This window comes from Acipenser ruthenus, chromosome 41 (assembly GCF_902713425.1).
Source record: "Acipenser ruthenus chromosome 41, fAciRut3.2 maternal haplotype, whole genome shotgun sequence".
Lineage (NCBI taxonomy): Eukaryota > Metazoa > Chordata > Actinopteri > Acipenseriformes > Acipenseridae > Acipenser > Acipenser ruthenus.
Window position 1 is genome coordinate 537,482 of NC_081229.1, and position 20,791 is coordinate 558,272.

The 20,791-nt window shown below is 45.1% G+C and overlaps 1 protein-coding gene across 1 annotated transcript; it reads right to left on the reverse strand.

Annotated features, from left to right (window-relative positions):
* Window positions 1-76: 76 nt before the first annotated feature.
* Window positions 77-17,543, reverse strand: LOC117433945 (IgGFc-binding protein-like). Its single transcript, XM_059011132.1, has 21 exons — window positions 17,478-17,543; window positions 17,228-17,278; window positions 13,872-15,107; window positions 13,081-13,415; window positions 12,251-12,830; window positions 11,408-12,006; window positions 10,509-11,076; window positions 9,573-10,174; window positions 8,738-9,311; window positions 8,232-8,431; window positions 7,611-7,752; window positions 6,949-7,277; window positions 6,121-6,694; window positions 5,176-5,774; window positions 4,420-4,987; window positions 3,699-4,294; window positions 2,846-3,416; window positions 2,445-2,644; window positions 1,616-1,996; window positions 987-1,273; window positions 77-550 (listed from the first exon to the last, which is right to left on the reverse strand). The coding sequence occupies exons 2-21, from the start codon at window positions 17,274-17,276 to the stop codon at window positions 541-543; spliced, it is 9,000 nt and encodes a 2,999-aa protein (XP_058867115.1). The 5' UTR covers window positions 17,277-17,278; window positions 17,478-17,543; the 3' UTR covers window positions 77-540.
* Between the last annotated feature and the right edge of the window lie 3,248 nt (window positions 17,544-20,791).

The window sequence follows — 20,791 nt, forward strand, 5'->3', positions numbered from 1 at the left end:
CAAGGGGTTTAATTTGGAGGACACAGTGGAGTCGAATCAAGGAAAAGCATATGAGATTAGTAGAACTCATTACACTGCTGAGTTTTTTTACAGTGTCACACCGTGCTACAGGGTCCCTGAGGTTGATGCAATAAAGGAAGTGTGCCTCTTTCTTCTGAGCTTTACAATTACAATGGTTGTGGGACTTTGTTGTGCTACCTGTGTGTATTTTAAGTTTGTCATTAAAAAGGTGAAAATGTAACTTGGATTCATAAAATACTGTATATATGACAAGAGAGCTCCTGGTAGCTTACGAAAATAGTTACAGTTGAATATTGTGAAACTTTTTTTTAAAGAAGATAACAACCCACTTTTTTTGCAATATAATTTTATTTATAGATTTTTAGAATTTATTTTGAAAAAAAAACTGAAAAAATGTTGAAAAGAAATTAACTGGTTACCAAAAAAAAGGAAAAATGTCTGATTAAACCCAGCCCATTTAGAAAACTTCAATCATTGTATGTGTGTTTGTCGTCTATCTTGGGATAAGTTGAAAGGAGATTACAGACCGCTGCAAGGGAAGAAGGAGAACAATTACAATTAGCAAGCCTCTTTGGTGTTTTCGTGGAATCACTGCATACAATTATAAAAAGCTCAGTTGTAGATAAACGGTTAGATTAGTGCCTCTGCACCGTACACTGAAGGCAGCACTAGCTGAAACGTTTGAGTACACTGAAGGCAGCACTAGCTGAAATGTCTACTTGACTTAGCTGCTTACAATTTTACCATCTATGTGGTTCAGAAGGCACAACTGCACTTTACCAGGTAATGTCAGGCCCATTATCAGCAGCAAGGTTCTTGTGGCACTGTGTATAATCACAGTGCAGATCTTCACATTTAATTTACTGACCCTCTTTAGAGAAGTCCTCTGAGATAAGGGTATGTCTAGCCGATGTCTAATTCTCAGTGATGAGAAACTCAAGCAGCAATCATGGGGGTTCCCTTACCAGCTTGAGTGATCCTTGGCCTTCCAGGAGTCGATGACCTCGTGGACGTTGATGGAGATTTTGCCGGTGGAGGACGTCATGTCATCGCCTCCATTGCCGTTGAAGTTTCCACAAGCACCACACACCTGGCTGGCGAGATGCGCGCTCACGGTAACAGTCACCTCCTGCGTGATGCTGTAGGTCACCCGCACGTTGGATTTCCGCTCAATGATTATCAGCTTGCTAGAAATGTGGACTGATATCTCGTTCTCCAGCTTAGCGGGCAGGGATACCTTCTTCCCGTTCACCTGTATGGAGGGTATGGAAGGAGGGGGAGGTTGTCTTTAGTCGCCCTGCGTTGTATCAATACTTATACAACTAATGCTTACAAATAATGTGATGTAAATAATGCAACATAGTTTAAAGCATAATGTATTCATTAATCTGCTTGCACTTATAATAGTGGCGAAAGAGAATTTTTGTGTGTGTGTGTTGACCGATTAAGAAACTAATGGGTTCTATTAAGTAATTGAAAGCTCAGGTGGAACCCAGGACCAGGGTTTGGCCCCCCTGCCATATACATTCATACAGTTCTCTGCAGCAATGCCAATATATTCCCTCCAGTTTCCACATGTAGATGGCCTCCTTACCCAAGTTTCATGCTCATTGTTCACAGCAATGTAGGTGTTCCCAAAGAACACGTAGACAGTGACGGCGCCGGCGATGCTGTTCTGGGTGCAGGTCCGCACGTCCACCACAATGCGGAACCACTCCTCCGAGCTTTGGTTGCAGAGCGAGGAGATCTCAAAGGCTCCTCCGCTGCTTATCTTGCCCTCCATCCCATCGAAGGAATGGAGATGAGCGCCAGGCTTCACCGTGCAAGTTCCCTCTTTTTTCTGGCAGCCTCGCACTCCATCCTTGACCCCGCAGTACTCCGCGGCGGGGCACGTCAGTGGCTCAGAAGTCACGGCCCCTGTGGCGTGGCACGTGTATTTCTCAGTACAGCCCTTTGCCACAATGTTCTCGCCAGCCTGCCAGAGCACAGATTACAGTGTCAGTGGTTCTGAATCTTATTTAAAGGCATGCATGAGACATCCTTACAAGAAGCTGAAAGGAATATTCTTAAGCTGCAACTCAAGCAGTCATCCAAAACTTCCAAGTCAGAATTCTAATGTAACTACAGTACAAGAAACAAATTGAAGTAAAAGAAATGCTTTCGGCTTAGAGCCGTCTTCAGCGCATTATACAGAACAGTGAATGCCACAAGCCAAATTATTTGTCTATCTGATCTTTTTTAACATTTTTTAGCTCAAATTATACAACTACTTACGAAAACAGCCCATAATAAGAGTAAAACTCCCCCCCTCGGAAATAACCGGAACAGCTGCCTGATATGACCAGCTTCCTGAACAAACCCAGTCTCTAATGTCTCCCTACGAGTCTGGTAGTGCTGTATTCCACATTTAGACGAGATCGTACCTTCATGTATTTGCCATCATAGATGCAGCCACAGGTGTCCATGGACACACACTTGTCTCCATCATAAACAAACCCATTATCACACTGGCAGCCCTCAAAACAGCCGTTGGTGCAGGTTGAGGCCGCGACGAGTGCGGAGCAGGAGGTGCTGCAGGTGTCGGCACACAGCTCGTAGTGGCTGTTAGCTGGACAGGAAACAGCTGTGGAAAGAAGGGAACACACATTGCTGTTTACCAGAGCTTGGATACATGCTGTTAAAACAGCAATGTTGTTCATCGTGATCTAAAACAATAGGACAGTTGAGAAATATTTCCTACTTCCCAACTACTTCCTATTTCTTATAAGCCAGACCAGATCATTCCAAATACTGTCACCTAAGTATCGTTTTTTGCTCTACTTACGACACAATTGCTTTGTTCTCCAGGGTTTGATCTCCACCCCGACGGCCTGGCATGCGACAGCGTAGGCCTGGAGGCTCTTGCACAGCATGTCCTTATCCCCGTCAACGGCACAGACGTCAAAGACACAGTCTTCGAAGTAGGGCTCTGGCTTGACCTTTGAGTGGCAGGCTTGGAAGGGACCTGTGATGGACTTGATCATCCCGCAGTAGTTATCATTCCCGTAGACTGCTGTCTTGCCCTGGTCACAGAGCGGGCAGTTTTTGCCGCAGCCGTCATTGCACGCAACCCCTGGGATGTCCACTCGCCATCCTGCCCCAAAGACGTCAGCGTTCTCAGCCACTCTGCCGTTGGGCAGAAGGAATTCGTCCTTCTGGTTTGCATTGAAGTTGCCGCAGAGGCCGCACATCTTGCTACGGTAGTTGCCGGGGACGATTACTTCTACGTAGTACACAGCGTCGTACAGCACCCTCAGACCGAAGTCTGTCTGGACAATGACGTTCCAGCCCTCCTGGTTGATCGTGACCCTTCCTTTATTGAGGGACAGAGGCAGGTGGAACACCTCATCATCCACCTGCAAGGTATGAAGATAAATATTTTTAGCTGACAGGGGTATCCGTTAAACTTATTATAACTTTGAAATGTTTTTCACAAAAATCTGTAGAATTTATATTGCATTGATTTTCAGTATTTTTGTTGTCAAGTTTAATGTGAAGCTAATTGTTCAAGGTTAAGTGAAATTCCCAACCTCCTTCACACAGCATGTATGCTAGATTAATTTAATGAAAAAAAGAATAATTTTATGAAAACCCTTAATGGCATTATAGCACTTGTCTGACGCTGTTCTAATACTTACAATTACTTTCCATCGCATCCCTTGGTTTATGGTGATGACATAATCGTACACCACCACCTTCACCATCTTCGTGACGGACACCTTTCCATTCCCGTACGGCACGTTCTCAACGTCCACGGAGAAAGGCCGGAGCCTGTCCTCTTGGTCGCACAGCTTGGCCAGAGTGTATGTGCAGGTGCCCATAAAGTTGAACCTGAGGCCGTCAAAGGAAATGTAATGAGGGTCTCCGGAGGCCACGCACTTGCCTTGCCCTACGGGGTGGCACCCTTGCACGCCATTCACCACCTTGCACTCCTCGTTGGCCCCGCAGGAGAACTTCTTGCAGGTGACAGCGCCGTCCTCGCTGCACTTGCACTGCTCCTCACACTTACCCTTGGGGTAGAATACCTCACACTTTTTGTAGTACTGGTCACCATACACGCAGCCACACTCCGCAATGGGCACGCACTCATCCCCGCTCAAAAGGAAGCCGTTGTCGCACTGGCAGCCCTCCTTGCAGGGCAATTGGCACATCTTGGGGGAGGACAGGCTATGGCAGGTGACAGGGCAGCCTGTCGCGCAAACCTCGTAGTGACTGTTTCTGGGACAGGTGGCAGCTGGGAGAGAAAAAAGATACAAAAATGAAAGTGGCTGAAATCTACTGCAAATACAACAAGTTCCGTTTATGCTGAGATTCATAGCCAGTAAATCACAATAAAAACAAAAACTCCAGATGACTTACGGCAGAAGGTCTGGCTCCTCCATGAGTAGATGGTAATGCCTTCATTCTGACAGGCAGTGGCATAGGCAGCCACAGCATCACAGACGGCTGTGTGGTGGCCCTGGTATTGGCAGGCATCATACATGCAGTTTTCAATAAAACCACTGGGGTCTATTTTAGCAAGGCAGTCGCGGAATGGGCCGGACTTGCTTGTGATCAGGCCACAGTAGCGCTCCGCCTGGTACACTTTCTTCTGGGAATCGGAGCAGATTTGGCACCAGGGACCTGTGCATTCTGCTGAGCAGCCTGGCACCAGACCCACTCTCCAGCTGTCGCCAAACTTCACATCATTGGATTCCAAATTTCCTCCGGGCATCTTCATGTCATCAGCGGGATTCTTGTTGAAGTTGCCACAGAGGCCACAGACAGCGCCTTGGTAGGTGCTGGGCAAGGTGACGGTGATCACGCTGTTCCAGTCAAAAGTCACCTGCAGTCCAAAGTCAGTCTTCAGCACCGCTGTCCAGCCGCTGCGGAAAATTGACATCTTTTCTTCATAATAGAACGGCAAGGACACAAACTGATCGTTAACCTGGAAGGGAGGGAGAAAGACAAACTAGGGTAAGCAGGTGCAACGGGACATAGATAGCGGATAAATGAGAAATAATAAATCAAATGAAAAACTGATCAGTGGTTCACACTGCCTTGACTGGCTCATTAAATCCAGACCCAGTCCAGCATAGTACAGTTTTGGATTACATTCTACATGGGTTAACTTACTAGTATCTTGTAGGGGTAGTCCTTGCTGATGGTAACCGTCATACCGAATATATCTACGGTCACTACTTTGGTGAAGGAGACGACTTTGCTCCCGCGGTTGTCATTCTGCACCTTGACGCTAAAGGGGGTGAGGCCCGTATCCTTGGAACAGAGTTTCACAAACTCATAGATGCATGTACCCATGAAGTTATACAGCTTGCCATCGAAGGTGAGGTAGTGGGGGTCTCCAGCGGCTGTGCATGTGGAGTAGCTGAGTGGGTGGCATCCTCTCACTCCATCCACCACCTTGCACTGCTCACTGGATTTGCAGCTGGCCTCTTTGCAAACCACCATCTTTAGGGAGGTGTCGCACTCGCAGCTCACGTGGCAGCTTTCGTCGGCCCAGAATTTCTGCCTTGGCTCGTAGTAGCGGCCCTGGTAAGAACAGCCGCAGCTGGCAGCTGGCACGCATTTCTCTCCGCTCAGTGCATAGCCCTGGTCGCACTGACAGGACTCCACACAGGTGCCTTTGCAGACCGGACTGTTTTCTGGGAAAGGGCAGGTCTGTGGGCAGGGGCTGGCACAGGCGTCATAGTGGCTATTTTCCTGGCATTTCATAGCTGTATGAAAAGACGATAAAGTGTGTTAACATACAGTACGGCATTTAGATTTTTTTATGGTTCTCAATTAATTTGTGCTTTGTCTGTTGATGAAAGATTACATTTAATTTGTTATGAAGAGACACTGATTCGTGTAAGCAATTAGTTGGTGTGACTGCTGTCCTATAGTTGGTTGAATGTTTTTATTTTTATTTTGTGTGATGTAGTGCCCTAAACAGTTTTCACAAGCAAATCATTTAACATTTTTGGTTTACACAGGTCAATATTTACAGCCAGGTTACCCCAGGCTCCAAGATCTTTGCTCTTAACAACACCAAATGATAGATATTTTAAATGGTTCACTTACAACACCCAGTTAGTTTCCTCCATTCCTTCACGACAATTCCCTCTTTCAAGCAGGTGCTGGCGTAGGCAGCCAACGACTGACACAGAAGTGCCTTGGCACCTTTGTTCAGACACACATCATAGACACAACTGTCGAAGAAGTCCCTTGGATCGATTTTGACGTGGCACTCGCGGAAAACTCCATCCACCGCCTTGGTAAGGATCCCACAGTAGGTCTCGCTCTCGTACAGCTTGCGTGAGCTCTCTTCGCATGTAGGGCAGTTGCCCTTGCAGTAGTCCCAACAGAAGAGGTCCCGGTCCTTCACCCGCCAGCTCTTGGCCCAATCGATGATGTTGGAGACTTGTTTGCCATCAGGCTCTCTCATTTCATCCTTGATGTTGCCATTGAAGTTGCCACAGAGGCCACTTACACTGTCGTAGTAGCTGCTGGGCAGTTGGATGAGCAGGTACCAGTTCCAGTCATAGGAAACCCGCATACCGAAATCTGTTTCCAGCACGGCACTCAAGCCGCTCTGGAAAAGTCTGATCTTGCCATCATCGAGCGTCACCGGCAAATTCAGCACCTCACCATTTACCTGCAGGAAAGCAGCCAAACACAACAAGATTCAGATGTAAGCAAGGAGCAGCGATGCCTCATGCAGCACACACACACACACACACACACACACACACACACACACCAGCTTTTTAATTTGATTTCAATAGCAGATGGTTTTTATTCCTGTCCAGTTTAGCCTGGACCTGCAAATAACCAGAATTCACATAAATGGAGTTAATGTGTACTGCAAAACTGGGACTGCTGGCGACATGTAAAGCAGATGTGACTGACCTGGACCTTTCCATACTGAAACTTCTCCATCGTCACGGTGTAGCCGTACACAGAGATGAACACCAGCTTGACGTAGGAGACGGCGGTGCTGCCACGGTTGTCGTTCTTCTCCTCGATAGAGAAGGGGACCAGCCCGGTATCGTTCCCGGATGTCTTGGAGATGGTATAGGTGCAGGTGCCCTGGAAATCGTAGTTGTAGCCATCGAAGGTGTGGTAATGGGGGTCTCCCCAGGCCCAGCAGGTGCCAGTGTACTGAGGCACACACACCGCCTCTCCCTTCTCCACTTTGCAGGTCTCCTTTGCACGGCAATTTGCTACTTTGCATGGATCTGCAGGAGAGGCAGATTCATAGGTTAGTGCCACTGTGGGGAGATCACTGTAGGGACTGAATGGACAGCTGACCAAAAGAAGTCTTTCCAAACACTTTATTCTGGATAGGTTAGTTCACAGGAGAGCACAGAGCTGACAGGACAGATATTTCCAATGGTTTTAATGTTTCTGGTCTCAATCAAATATATGAAGAAAACAATATTCATCCTGTGAAAACTATCAAGAGCAGATTCTAGTTAAAAAAAAAATATATATGTTAATAAAGAAATGCAAATAGTTTGAGATTCCTGGGAGTAAAATGATCCACTCTACTTGTACTGTGGATAACCTACCTGTGTTGTAGCATGCCCTGATTCCATTTTTGATTTCACACTTAGTATCTTTGGGACATGAGATCTCCTCGCAGACAAGACCACCCATTGGTGAGCAAGAACATTTCTGCTTACAGTTGTCAGTAATGACCACTTCGCCAGGCTAAGGACATACAAAAGGACACATCCTAATCAAAAACATGTTAAAAATGATGTGTGGAAGGTCATGACTTGTTTACCATTTTCAGGTCAGGCGAATTGCTTTGGCTGTCATTTAAATCAACCGTTTTCTCTTTTTGTGCTGACTTGGCAAAGTTCCCATGCAACAAAGCAAAATGTATTTGACTACTTCCGATTCATCACAGAGAGTAGGGTGGCGGGGCTTGAAAAGCAAGTCTTATGTTCTTATGTAAGCACAATCCTACTAGATTTCCATTACCTGACTGATTTTTACTGCTTGGATGTCAGTATACCTGCACCGCGTGTCTGTTTTCTGGTTTTTAATTAACATTATTTTTTAGGGTTTGGGTTGACCATGTTACTAGGCTGGGGTTAGGGTTAGGGTTAGGGTTAGGGGTAAATGTGATCATCTGGTATTCTCAACTACAATAGCAAAAGGAAATAAACATGAACAGAGGATACCTGGTAATAATGTCCATTTTCAAAGCAGCCGCAGTTGTCCATAGTGACACATCCCTCTCCGTCGAAGAAGTACCCATCGTCACAGGCACACCCCTCAGCACATTGGGCTGGGCACTTGCTGACGTCAGTGATTCCCGCACATGTAATGGAGCAAACCTCAGGACAGACATCATAGTGACTGTTTGCTGGACATGTCATTGCTGGAACAATAAAGACACAGGGCTGTGCATCAATGATAGGAAGAAAGACACAGGGCTGTACATCAAACCCCTTTTCCTACATATGTGGTTAAAGGATATATTATAAACAATGAATAAAGCATCTATAAGTATTAACAGGCAACACCAATGTGTAACAATAATTAAAAGATACTTTACAGTATAAAAGTTTTACATTGTGTTTTTCTTTCTTTCCTTATTTATCATAAATCAATACCCCCCACCCCGATCAAGTTTAAAGGGGGGGCACTGAGTGATTTACTGATCAAAGAGAAAGAAGACACTTACGGCAGAAGGACGGAGTTCTCCAGCTCTTAATATCCACCCCAAGAGCCTGGCAGGCCGTGACGTAGGACTGGATGCTGTGACAGAGCACTTTGGTATCACCATTAGACATGCACAGATCGTAGATGCAGTTGCTGAAGTAATTCTCAGGGCTGATCTTGACGTAGCATGCGGCGAGCGGGCCCTTGGGGTCGTTGATGATGCCACAGTAATTGGGCTTTTCGAAGATCGCCTGTCTGTTCTTGTCACACACGGGGCAGGTACTGCCGTCACAGCCAGAGGAACAGACCACGCCTGGGATGCTGACCTTCCACGCTTCTCCAAAGGTCTTGATATCAGACGCTTCCCTGCCGTTGGGCAGGCGGAACTCGTCTTTCCGGTTCCCGTTGTAGTTGCCGCAGAGGCCACACATCTTGTCGCGGTAGTTGCCGGGCACGGTGACTGTGGCGTGGTAGACAAGGTCATAAGTGACTCTGAGGCCAAAGTCGGTCTCGATGATCACATTGACTCCATGCTGGTAAGCCCGCACTCTGCCACTGTCCAGGCTGACTGGGAGGTTGTTCCACACGCCGTCCAGCTATAGCAGAAGACAAACAAGAGGTTATGAGGTACTTTTATGAAGCTATATATGAATTGCACATGTGAAGTAGTAACAAGTAAACCACTTGGAACATAAAAAACACTTACATTCTGTCCTTTGAAATGTGATTCACAGCAAAGAGTGGACTAGGAAGTGACCATTTCTTATTCTCAGACTTTTATTATGCTCTTTTCTATGAATATATAGGTTAGAAAACAGTCCCATACTGTGACAGTATAAAGGTCCATTGGGACTCACCATGATCAGGCCCTTTTTCCCTGCCTTCAGGATCAGCGTGTTCCCATAAATCTCCACGGCGACCAGCTTGGTAACGGCCACCTTGCCATTGCCCCACTTCTCGTTCTCCACCTCCACCGAGAAACCTGTCAAATGGGAGTCACCTTCAATGCCGCAGGCTTTGGCCAGCGTGTAGGTGCAGGTACCCTGGAAGTCGAACCTCAGCCCGTCGAAAGAGGTGTAATGCGGGTCTCCGGAAGCAGAGCATGTAGCCTCTCCAATCGGCTGGCACTTCCTCACGCCGTTTGCCACTTTGCACTCCTCGTTTGCGCCGCATGAGAACTTGAGGCACTCTACCTTGCCGTCCTTCTGGCACGTGCAGATTTCCTGGCAGAGCCCACTGGGGTAGAAGACCTCTTCGATTTTGTAGTACTTGTTCTTGTACAAGCATCCACACTCAGACATGGGCACACATTGTTCACCACTCAGGATGAAGCCATTGTCACAGGCACAGCCCTCTGTACACAGGTTTTGGCAGCCAACAGGGGCTGAGAGGCTGTGGCAGGTCGCAGAGCAGCCATTGGCACACACCTCGTAGTGGCTGTTCTTGGCACAGTTGGGACCTGGGAGAAGCAATGATGATGTTAAAAAAGGGGAACGATGTAGTAATTTGGTTTTCAAGAGGGCGGGGAAAGTAAAATAAAATTACAAAGATGTGAACATCCAGCATCCACAAAAACACACAAGTTGGACTATAGCGAAGTCAACATTTGCTTAATGCATTCATCAGTGTTGCCAGTGATAAGTGCATTAGCCAAAACCTTTGTCTCCTTCACCTAGTTTATTAGACCTCCAAATCAGACCATTTTCCCATACATGTTTAGCAGAAGCACTGGAAGACCTCATAAGAAGCAAGTGCAGCAGGCATGGTGTAAAGGGTTCAAAAGCGGCACTCACGACAGAACTTGTCGGATCTCCAGGGATAGACCTTGGCCCCTGCATCCTGGCAGGCGGAGGTATAGCTGGTGACGGCCTGACACAGGGAAGACTGGAGGCCCTTGAAGAGGCAGACATCATACACGCAGTCATCGAAGTAACCGGTTGGGTTCACCTTAGCGTGGCAGTCACGGAAGGGCCCCTTGGGGTCGTTGATAATGCCGCAGTACTCTTTGGTCTGGTACTGATTCTTCTGGGTGATGTCACAGTCGGGGCAGGTGCCCTTGCACCCGTGGACGCAGCCGGGGATCTCAGCAACACGCCAGCTCTGGCCAAAATCGGTAGGGTTGTCGGTCATCCGTCCATTTTTCATTTGTAGGTCATCCTGGGGCTTGCGGTTGTAGTTTCCACAGAGGCCACACACGACTCCGGCGTAGGTGCTGGGCAGGGTGACAGAGACTCTGCTGTTCCAGTCGAAGGCCACTGTCAGGTCGAAGTCAGTGTGCACGATGCCGTACCAGCCTCTGCGGTACACCACCACCCGACCATCACTCAGGTACACTGGCAGGTTCGTCAGCTCCCCGTTCACCTAAATCAGAGAGGACAGTTAGGGGTAGCATCCATAAGAGAGGCAATGAGAGAGAGGGAGGAAGGAGAGAGAAAGAAGAGAGCAGACATGCATAGAAAATGGGACAGAGAAAGAGAGAGAGATACTCAGAGGATATTGTTAATTCATTATAGACAAAGCAATCTGGCTATAGATGTTCAATATACATGGCAGTCAGGCTCCAGGGGTTAGTTGAAAGACATTATATATAGCATAAAGACTGCAAGATATGAAGTGAATATATACAGTTAACTTCCCTGATATGGCAAAAGTGTTTGGGTAAATTATAGAGCACCCAGCCGGAGACACTCACCATGACTTTCCCGTAGTTCTCTCTGCTCATGACGATTGTCTGTCCGTATACGGTAACCTGAACCAGTTTGGTGTAGGAGACCACCTTGTTGCCTCTGAAATCGTTCTGCACTTGCACATCAAAGGGGATCAGACTGGGATCCGTGGAGCAGACTCCGACCAGCTGGTAGACGCAGGTACCCATGAAGTCAAACCGCCGGCCGTCAAAGGTCAGGTAGTGGGGGTCGCCGGCCGCGGAGCAGGTGCTGTAGGTCACCGGGTGGCAATCCCTCACCCCGTCCACCACACTGCACTGCTCGCCGGAGCGGCAGCCTGTGTCCTTGCACTCTGCCTTGCCTGTGTTGGGGTTGCAGAAGCACAGTTTCTTGCAGCTGTCGTCTCCCCAGAATTTCTCTCCTGCGGGGACGTGGCGGCCCTCATAACTGCAGCCACAGCGTGACTCTGGGACGCACTTCCCTGCGCTCAGCACAAAGCCAGAGTTACACTGGCAGCTCTCTATGCAGGGGGACGTGCACTTAGAGGCGGCTTTAGGGTCACTGCAGGTGGAGGGGCAGGCATTGCCGCACTGCTCATAGTGACTGTTCTCTGGGCAGGAGGCGGCTGTGAACCACAACAGGGGATGGGACAAGAGCAGAGAAGAATCAAATTAGCTTTTGCTTACTTTTAAATGACACAAATACACGTGAGAGATTTGAGAATTTTTTAAAAAAATAACCTTGGCATTTAAAAAATAGCCCTATTCTAATGATTTGAACCGTGCTGATATTTTAAAACTCAGCTGTTACGAGATAAATTGAATAAACCCATTTATATCTAGAGTGCCTTTTCTACTCCCAGTACTTACGGCACTTTGCCACAATCCTCCAGTCGTACACCACAATGCCGGCACGCTGGCAGGCCTCTGCGTACACCTGCAGGGATCGGCAGAGGAAGTGCCGGTGGCCGTCAGTCATGCACAGGTCGTAGATGCAGTTGTCAAAGTAGATCTTGGGGTCGATGACCTTTTGGCACATGTGGAATGGTCCATCGATGATGCGGGTTAGGAGTCCGCAGAACAGCTCGCTCTCGAATCGCTTGATGAAGCTGTGCTCGCACGCCTGACACTTCCCATCACAGTCGTCTCTGCAGAATCCCTCGTCAGCGAACCCAGCGACCTTCCAGCTGCTCCCGAAGTCCAGGGAGTTGGGCGCCTGGGAGCCGCTGGGTGTGGCAAAGTCGTCGCTCGGATTGCCGTTGAAGTTGCCACACATGCCACACACTTTCCCGGCATAGCTGCTGGAAAGGGTGACAACCAGGTAGTGCTCCCAGTCATATTGAACCTGCAGGCCAAAGTCGCTTACCAGGAGGAAAGACTGACCACTCTGGTATATCAGCACTTTCCCATCATCCAGACTGATGGGCAGGTACCCGAGCCTGTAGTTCACCTGCAATTAGAGGGGCCAGAGGTTGGACAGAATAGTCTTGGGAGTGGAACAGCAGCAATTATGACTGCACCCTTACAAAAGGTTTAACACAGTAATTTGCAGTGTAATTGCTTTTCCAATGTTTATACCACACATTTACCCTGTTATTTTTTATATGCTCTACCACATCTCTCTGGGCTTTACAATGCTTAGCTAAGCGTTACCATGCTTTCACTCTGCCTTGAACTATCTTCAATAAAGTTTCTCTCACCCTGACACGGCCAATGTCCGACCGGACTGCAGTGATGGTGTAGCCATGTACTTTGATAGTAACCATGAAGACAAAGGAGACGCGAGAGCTGCCGCGGTTTTCATTCTTGGCCTCGATTTCGAATTCTGGGAGCCCTTTGTCGCTGCCACAGGTCTTGGAGATGGTATAAGTGCAGGTGCCTTGGAAGTCAAAGTTGCGGCCATCGAAAGTGTGATAGTGGGGGTCACCCCATGCCCAGCAGATCCCCTTCTTGTCAGCCACGCAGCTAGGATAGCCATCCTTCATCTCACATCGCTCGTTTGCACTGCATGTCACGCTCTGACAATTTATAGGAACTGAAGAGTGGGAGAAGTATAGAAAGAAGAGAAGCAAGAAGAAGGGAGGGTGAGAGAATGGGAGAGAGCGAGAGAGAGAGAAAGAGAAAGAAAGACAGAAAGAGAGATAGAGAGAGAGGGAGAGAGACAGAGAGAGAGGGAGAGAGAGAGGGAGAGCGACAGAGAGAGAGACAGAGAGAGAGAGTGAGTAAAACAGAGCTTTGGTGAACGCCTTCTCTACACTTTATACACAGTAAAGAAATCAAATCGAAGAGCAACAATAACTACATGTGAAAAGTGGAGATGTGAGAGAAAGTGCCAACTACCAGCTATCAAGATGCAGATTCTATCAGAATACATGTCAGGTTTTCATTTAAAAAAAACAGTGGTGTGTGCAACATATTGCTGCCCTTTTGTTTGTTTGTTAGTTTTGTCCCAGGCTTGCAGAAAGAAAGATGTAGAACATGCCGTACTTACCTTCTAAGCCGCACGGTGCTGGTGCGCCGTATCCATTCATCTGTGCTGTACCAATACTATAGACAGCGAAGGGGGATTTGGGGTGGACGATAGTGTGTCTACCAGCACCACCAGTGTAGGAAACTTCAGTCAAGGAGAACTCGGTTTTTGTTATTGCCCTCCACTGCACATTGCTTGGCAGATTGCTGTTGTCAAACTTGAGTCCACTTAGGGCATCGCTGCGTGCCACTATGATGGCTATGTTCTTGAACTCTGCCTGTCCTTCCAGAGTGTAGGAGGTGCAAAAGTGGTCAGTGGCTAAAATGGTCATCAGGAAGGGGTCAAACATGGTGCCGTCAGGTAAATTGTCACCGCTGGCCAGAAACAGGACCTGGATACCTTTGGAGGCGGTGATGTAATAAGGATAGGGGTTTTTGACCTGCAACTCAAAGACCTGCCCCTCACTGAGGCTGAATGATCGACTCTGTAGTCCAGCCTGAACCTGGATTTCAGTGGGCTGGGAGGCGGTGAGATATACAGTGTCGTACTTGGTCTGGAAGCTGAGAGGGGGGACTATGAAATTGTTGCCCCACTTGGCGACAGGGATCAGCTGCTCGTAAACGTGGTTGCACTTGGTGTTCTTCCACGTGCAGGTATGGCCACTGGAGACGGCCACCGGCAGCCTGGACACAACGCGACTGCCGGACAGATCATGGACGCTCTGCAGCTGGACACTCTCGTACGGTTCGAGGCTGATGGTCAGCTTGCTGCCTGGTGGGTACACACGGTTTTCAAACTGCACCGCCCCCTTCAGGTACACATCCACGGTGTTGCGCTCCTTGTAGTTGGTGATGGCGATCTCCTTGTAGGTGCCCATCGGGGAGACCAGGGGAGTGAAGGTGTAGTACTCGGTACCCCACTCATCCACTGGGTAGATGACGGCTGTGTCGGCTGAAAGGTGCTTGTAGTTGAGGGACACCACGGTGATCTCCTTGGTGGCAGTGATGAGGACCGTGTTGCTGCACTTGCCACTGCCGCTCAGCTCAATGTTCGTGGGCATCTGAATCGTGGCGCCCTGGCCTGCCCCGAGCACACGCTCCTCCTGGAAACTGGTTTTGTAAACGGAAACCTTAACCCTGGTGTCAGGGTGGAAGGCTGAGATCTGGATCTGGATGCGAGGGCTACCATAGTTGGGAAGATAATTTTGCATAAAAACTGTGGCAAACTCTTTCCCAGCTGGACCAGCTGAGCAGAGGCCTAGAAAAGAGAGAGGCAGCAAGAACATTTACATAACACATGAGTTAAAAGTATTCATAGGTTTCATAATTAAATAGATTCTGGTACCGGAGAATTACAGATGGCAAGTAGTGCATTATAATGCATTCATTCCATCAAGGGAGTCAGAGGAATTAGAGATATAAAAATAAATAATATTAAACTGTTTATCTTTTAAACTGATATATATAGAGAGAGTCAGGATTCGGTCAATCACCGCTAAAAATCATTTTTGTGATTTGAGCATTTACAAATGATCAAAGAACGAAATGAAAGGTTATTTATTTCGGTCTTTGAGCAAATTATTTTGCTCAAATTGCGAAATGGAAAATACCAAATAAGCAAAGAACAAAACAGAAAAGAACAGACAGCTTCTTTAGTCTTTGAGTAAAGCGATATGATTAAATTGCGAAATGTGTTTTGAGCAAATGCACAGCTCCCGATTCTCCCGCACACATCTGGAAGACGCAAGTACAACAAGTTTTGCCAAACAAAGAAGTGCTTCTGTGCGCGTCAGGGCGCTCAGTGCCATTGTAAATGCCGCAGCAGTACCCCTTGCAAACACAAACACAGTGATCTGTATGCTTCTAAATCTAAATTGTAATTTTTTTAATGAGTTCTCGTTATGGTTGCTTTATATGTATCTAATTCGATTGAACTGCTTTAATTTGACCTGATCTAAAATAAAACATTTAAGGTTTTCGTGTTCTCAAAAAGCAGTCTCAGTCTTTTTTTTCCACAGGCGCGGCGCTGTCTGGTGCTGATCGGCTCTGCAAACCTGTTTTCTAAATAGTGGTAGTTCACCCCTTCTTATGATTTATGAGAATATTAAACGTCTAATAAGCATATGTTTTAATTTATTTCTCTTGCTTAAAAAAGCATTGATTAGACAAACGTGGGTTGACATCTGATTTTGCAGTTTAAATATTGTGTATACAGTAGTCTTATAATATGAATAAAACAATACATTTTAATTGTGTTCGTTTTTTTCTCTAAAATGGTATTTTCTAAATAAGGCGAGAACATCGAGAACGTTATTAGACCGAAGAAGCTGTCTGTTCTTTTCTGTTTCCTTCTTAGATATTTTGTATTTCGCAATTTGAGCCAAATAATTTGCTCAAAATACCCTTTTATTTCGTTCTTTGATAATTTGTAAATGCTCAAATCGCGAAAATACAAATATATATATATATATATGTATATATATATATATATATATATATATATATATATATATATATATATATATATATATAATTATTATTATTATTATTATTATTATTATTATTATTATTATTATTATTATCATTTATTTCTTAGCAGACGCCCTTATCCAGTGCGACTTACAATCGCAAGCAAATACAAATACATTCAAGTGTTACAATATAAGTCATACAATAAGAACAAGAAATACAATAATTCTCAAGTGTGACAAACCACAATTCAATAATACAGCAGATAATAGTGAAAGTTACATCAGGATATGATTAAATAGTAATAGTTACATCAGGATATGATTAAGTACAAAATACTACAGATTAAACACTTGGCAGATTACAATATTCTGAGGTACAGGATTAAATGCAGTAAAATAGGGGGCAGATAAGAGCAAAATAAAGCATATTTAAATGAAGGGTGATAGTGTCCCAGGATACAACAGAGGAGTTCTACAGGTGCTGTTTGAAGAGGTGAGTCTTAAGGAGGTGCCGGAATGTGGTCAGGGACTGGGCAGTATACACACACACACACACACACACACACACACACACACACACACACACACACACACACACACACACACACACAATATTCCATACTAATGTCAATGTACATTTCTTATTGGAGAGCATAAAATACATTTCTGTAAAATGTTTACAGTTATGAGATGTTAGTGTGCATTGTATATCAATTCTGTTCATTTTCCATTTGGGTTCAAAGAAACGTGTGTCTGTTTTAAATCCTCGCACTACCTTGCTTGAGACTAGCAATAACTTTGAACAGTGGGATACGAAAATAACACAGAGATAGAGGAATGCACTGTAAATCAGCGACAGATTCTGCAATAAAGAAATACAAGCAAGCCTATAGAATATAGTTCTTACCACAGAGTAGGAGGGCAGCAAAAGAAGGCAGTAAACGTAAAGTCCCCATGGCTGAAATCGAAACACAACGGATAAGAGCAGTCAGAAATGCAGTTTATTGCATGTGCTGTTGAAGATATGTATTAACACACATACACTCATACACGCAATCTTTATTTGCGTCGCCCTGCATACCAGGCCAGTTTATAACGGCACCGCTGTGAGGTGTGGTAATCACGCAATGGAAAGCAATGGACAGATAGAAACGCACCAAGGGTTACTGTTATTTCATCAGAATGGAAATCCAGTCGGATTGCAGGCAAAGTCCTCAGGTTGTTCACTGGAAGAGTATGATGACAGTTTACAATTCTGGTTTGGATATACTCTAGGGCAGGGGTGCCCAATCCTGGTCCTGGAGGGCCGGTGTCCCTCCTGGTTTTTGTGCCAACTGTACACTAAATTGCTTAATTGGACCAATTAAGCTTCCAATAAGTGCTTGATTGGTCCAATTAAGTAATTTAGGGCACAGTTGCAACAAAAGCCAGGAGGACACCGGCCCTCCAGGACCAGGATTGGGCACCCCTGCTCTAGGGTCTCCCAAAAAAAAAAAAAAAAGTTTATCTCCAGCGGTATCATTAAATTAATGCATACGATTAGCATACAGTTATTTGTTATTTGGTACGGTGGCATAACACATATTCAACACCGGGGATAAGTGATCTAAAAGCACAAAGTGGTCTTACATACACATTTGCAAATATACCCTTTTTGCATAGTTTGGTATAAACATTACAGATATTTTAAAATATATTTAACATATATGGTTCAAGCTATATTGTAATATTTTGAACATTTCGCTGGGGGTTTAACTGAACATATCCTATATAAGATAGGTCTATTTTTGTTAATAAAAAAATAAATAACATAAATCATATTTTATAATAAATGCAATGACAGGCATTAAAAACAAATCTAATCAATGGTATTCACCCATCAAGAAGCACAAAGGCAGAGATGTAACATGCTGTATGATACATCCCATACTCTGTTAGTGAGACAGAAACACACTTACCTGTACAGGACCCCTGGCTTGGTGGCCACTTCTGTCCTGCTCTTTAAATACCCCCAACTTGAAGTTGGCACACAAAATTAAGCCACCTTCCCGGATATTTGCAGTGGGTGTATTAAATGTAAACAAGCAGCTAGACAGACACACACTTACACACACCCAAATACACACACATTGAAACACACATTGACACACACACCCAAACACACTGACACACACACTCACAATCAAATGTCAAGGGTGTCTAGAGTGTATGCATCTTAATCCTTCATATCTATTGCATTGATCACCTGGCAGGACTTTGCCTAAACCAAAAATTTTAATATAAGCCGGAGGCAGTGTGTGTGTTTTAAATATTGTCATAGTCAAATGTATATCCTGTGCAAGCTATTGATCTAATCTTTAAACATTAACTCAAACCTTAGGATAAAGCAGGAAGGGTGGGATCAGCATAGTATAAAATTAGGACAATTAAGCAAGGGTAGCTTGCCGTCCAGTTTATAGCAGGATTGAGTCAATATCAAAGGCAATCTTCATTGTGGTTTTATGTCAATGAAGATATGGAATATGAATTTCATTTTCAAGCCCTTGTCTTTGTAAGGGCTGCTGGCTGGAATGCTATCGCAATGTGTAAAACTTAACGTTCAACAAGGTCTGCTTTCTGATAAAGTAGCGAGACTCGACTAAGCCTCCCTAACTTGGGGAGGTGCCAGAGGCAATGAGATGCACATTCTGGAATCCCTGCTGACTTCGCCCAGCCAAGACATGACTCTGCACTCCCTGACTGTATGACTCACCCTGCACTGGGGGACCCCCTATTTGATTTATATTTTGTAAGCATCAGGTGTAACCAAATAATCACAGAAAACTGTGAGAAAGGGCAGATAAAAAGCACACCACAGGTAAACTTCAATGGTACAGATCAGTTATCTTTAAACAGGTGTACATGACTGACCTTATTCTGTGAAAGGCAATGCCTGCAGTGCTGGGAAATAGCAATGAGAGTATAGTACCTTATCTGGGTGTCGATACTGGAATTGATAACAGGGATTCTAAATTACACTACCCAATGAGTCAGGAATGTTGGCACAGGACTTTCCTCTAACACTGGAGGAACAGTCAAGGGCCTACAAGCTGGGAATTCTGCCTCCAGTTTCACCCGTTCCTGGTTTTACTACAAGCTTGATTAGCCGTAGTTTATAGGTAACAAGCTCAGGTGTGTCTTATTAAACTCATAGCAACATCAGGAATGGACCATATTGATATGCAACGGGAGTCTTATTTAAACCACTGTTTTTCATTTCATGGTAGCACTTCTATTTGTATTGTAATAGTGCAGTGGTTCCCAGACTGGTCCTGGGGACTCCCTGTGTCTGCTGGTTTTTATTCCAGGGCAGGGATGTGTGGCTGACCCCCCAAACGGTTTTACCGATCTGAAAAATCTAAATGTACATTAAATAAAGTCTGCTTTACTGTTCATATTGTTATGTCAATCATATTTGTCCAAATATGGTTTTATTTGACCTATGTAGAAGAAGATGGACAAATAAAATGTTTCAAGACCTCATGTTTGCTGCTTCAGGTAAAAGTGAATTTGAGAAGAAATACTGGAGAGTTGACTAGAGGCACTCACTCTTGACTCTACCAATCCATTCAAGTCCAGAGCCTTGTTCCAGTCTGGTCTTTAATTGAAATTCGGGATTCAATAAGGTAACTGAGGAACAGGTTAGAAGTTACTGTTGGGGATGGATTGAAAGAGGCAAACGTGTCATTCTGAAACTGAAAAAATATTGGCAAAACAAAAAACAAAAAAAACACAACATTGGTAACTATAAACTCATATTTGTAGATAAGGCGATGAAAGGCATGACACTTCAGTATGTACAGATCATGTTTATCTTTTGGGTGTAATGAGGAACACATGACATTTTAAATAGAGGGACTATTACATTGGATCCAGTGAGGCATACAAATCACTTAATCCCCTGTTGAACCCGTTTCTGCATCTTGCCCTGCATATTGTTTGGAACAATTCTGAATTCCATGAAAGAGGAGAATAGGCACAGCAAAGAAAACTGGCCAGCAGTAAGAACATACCTTGTGTTACAGCATTTTATATCCTTAGAAAATGTAAATTGCCACCATTATGTTTCATAATTAAGCAATAGGATACCGATTAGTGAGCATTACCTCGCTGGGAGGCGAGTCCAGACAAGGTCAACCATGAGTACAATGCATTCTGCAAAAAAACATCTGAAGTAAAGAAGTATAAGCTTTGGTAACCACACCAAGCCAATACCCCAGATTAATGGACCGAGTGAGAGCAAGAAGAGTTGGCATTCTCAATTTACTTTTCTACAATAATGAAAGTTGGCATGAACTTGCATTATGTCACTAGATGTTATACAGGATTTGTAAATCAAGCGTTTTTGCACAAAACAAATGCTTTATTGAAATCCAAAAAGTAGTACACCTATGCTTAGTGTTTGCTTTCTGGTCATTATGCTTACCAAACA

Excerpts from the sequence above, each read along its gene's own strand:
- LOC117433945 (XM_059011132.1), bottom strand. The coding sequence starts at position 17,276 with ATGGGGACTTTACGTTTACTGCCTTCTTTTGCTGCCCTCCTACTCTGT. Across the intron at positions 13,416-13,871 it reads AGCACCGTGCGGCTTAGAAG|TTCCTATAAATTGTCAGAGC; the intron begins GTAAGTACGGCA and ends CCCACTCTTCAG. Across the intron at positions 2,645-2,845 it reads GAGAACAAAGCAATTGTGTC|CTGTTTCCTGTCCAGCTAAC; the intron begins GTAAGTAGAGCA and ends TTCTTTCCACAG.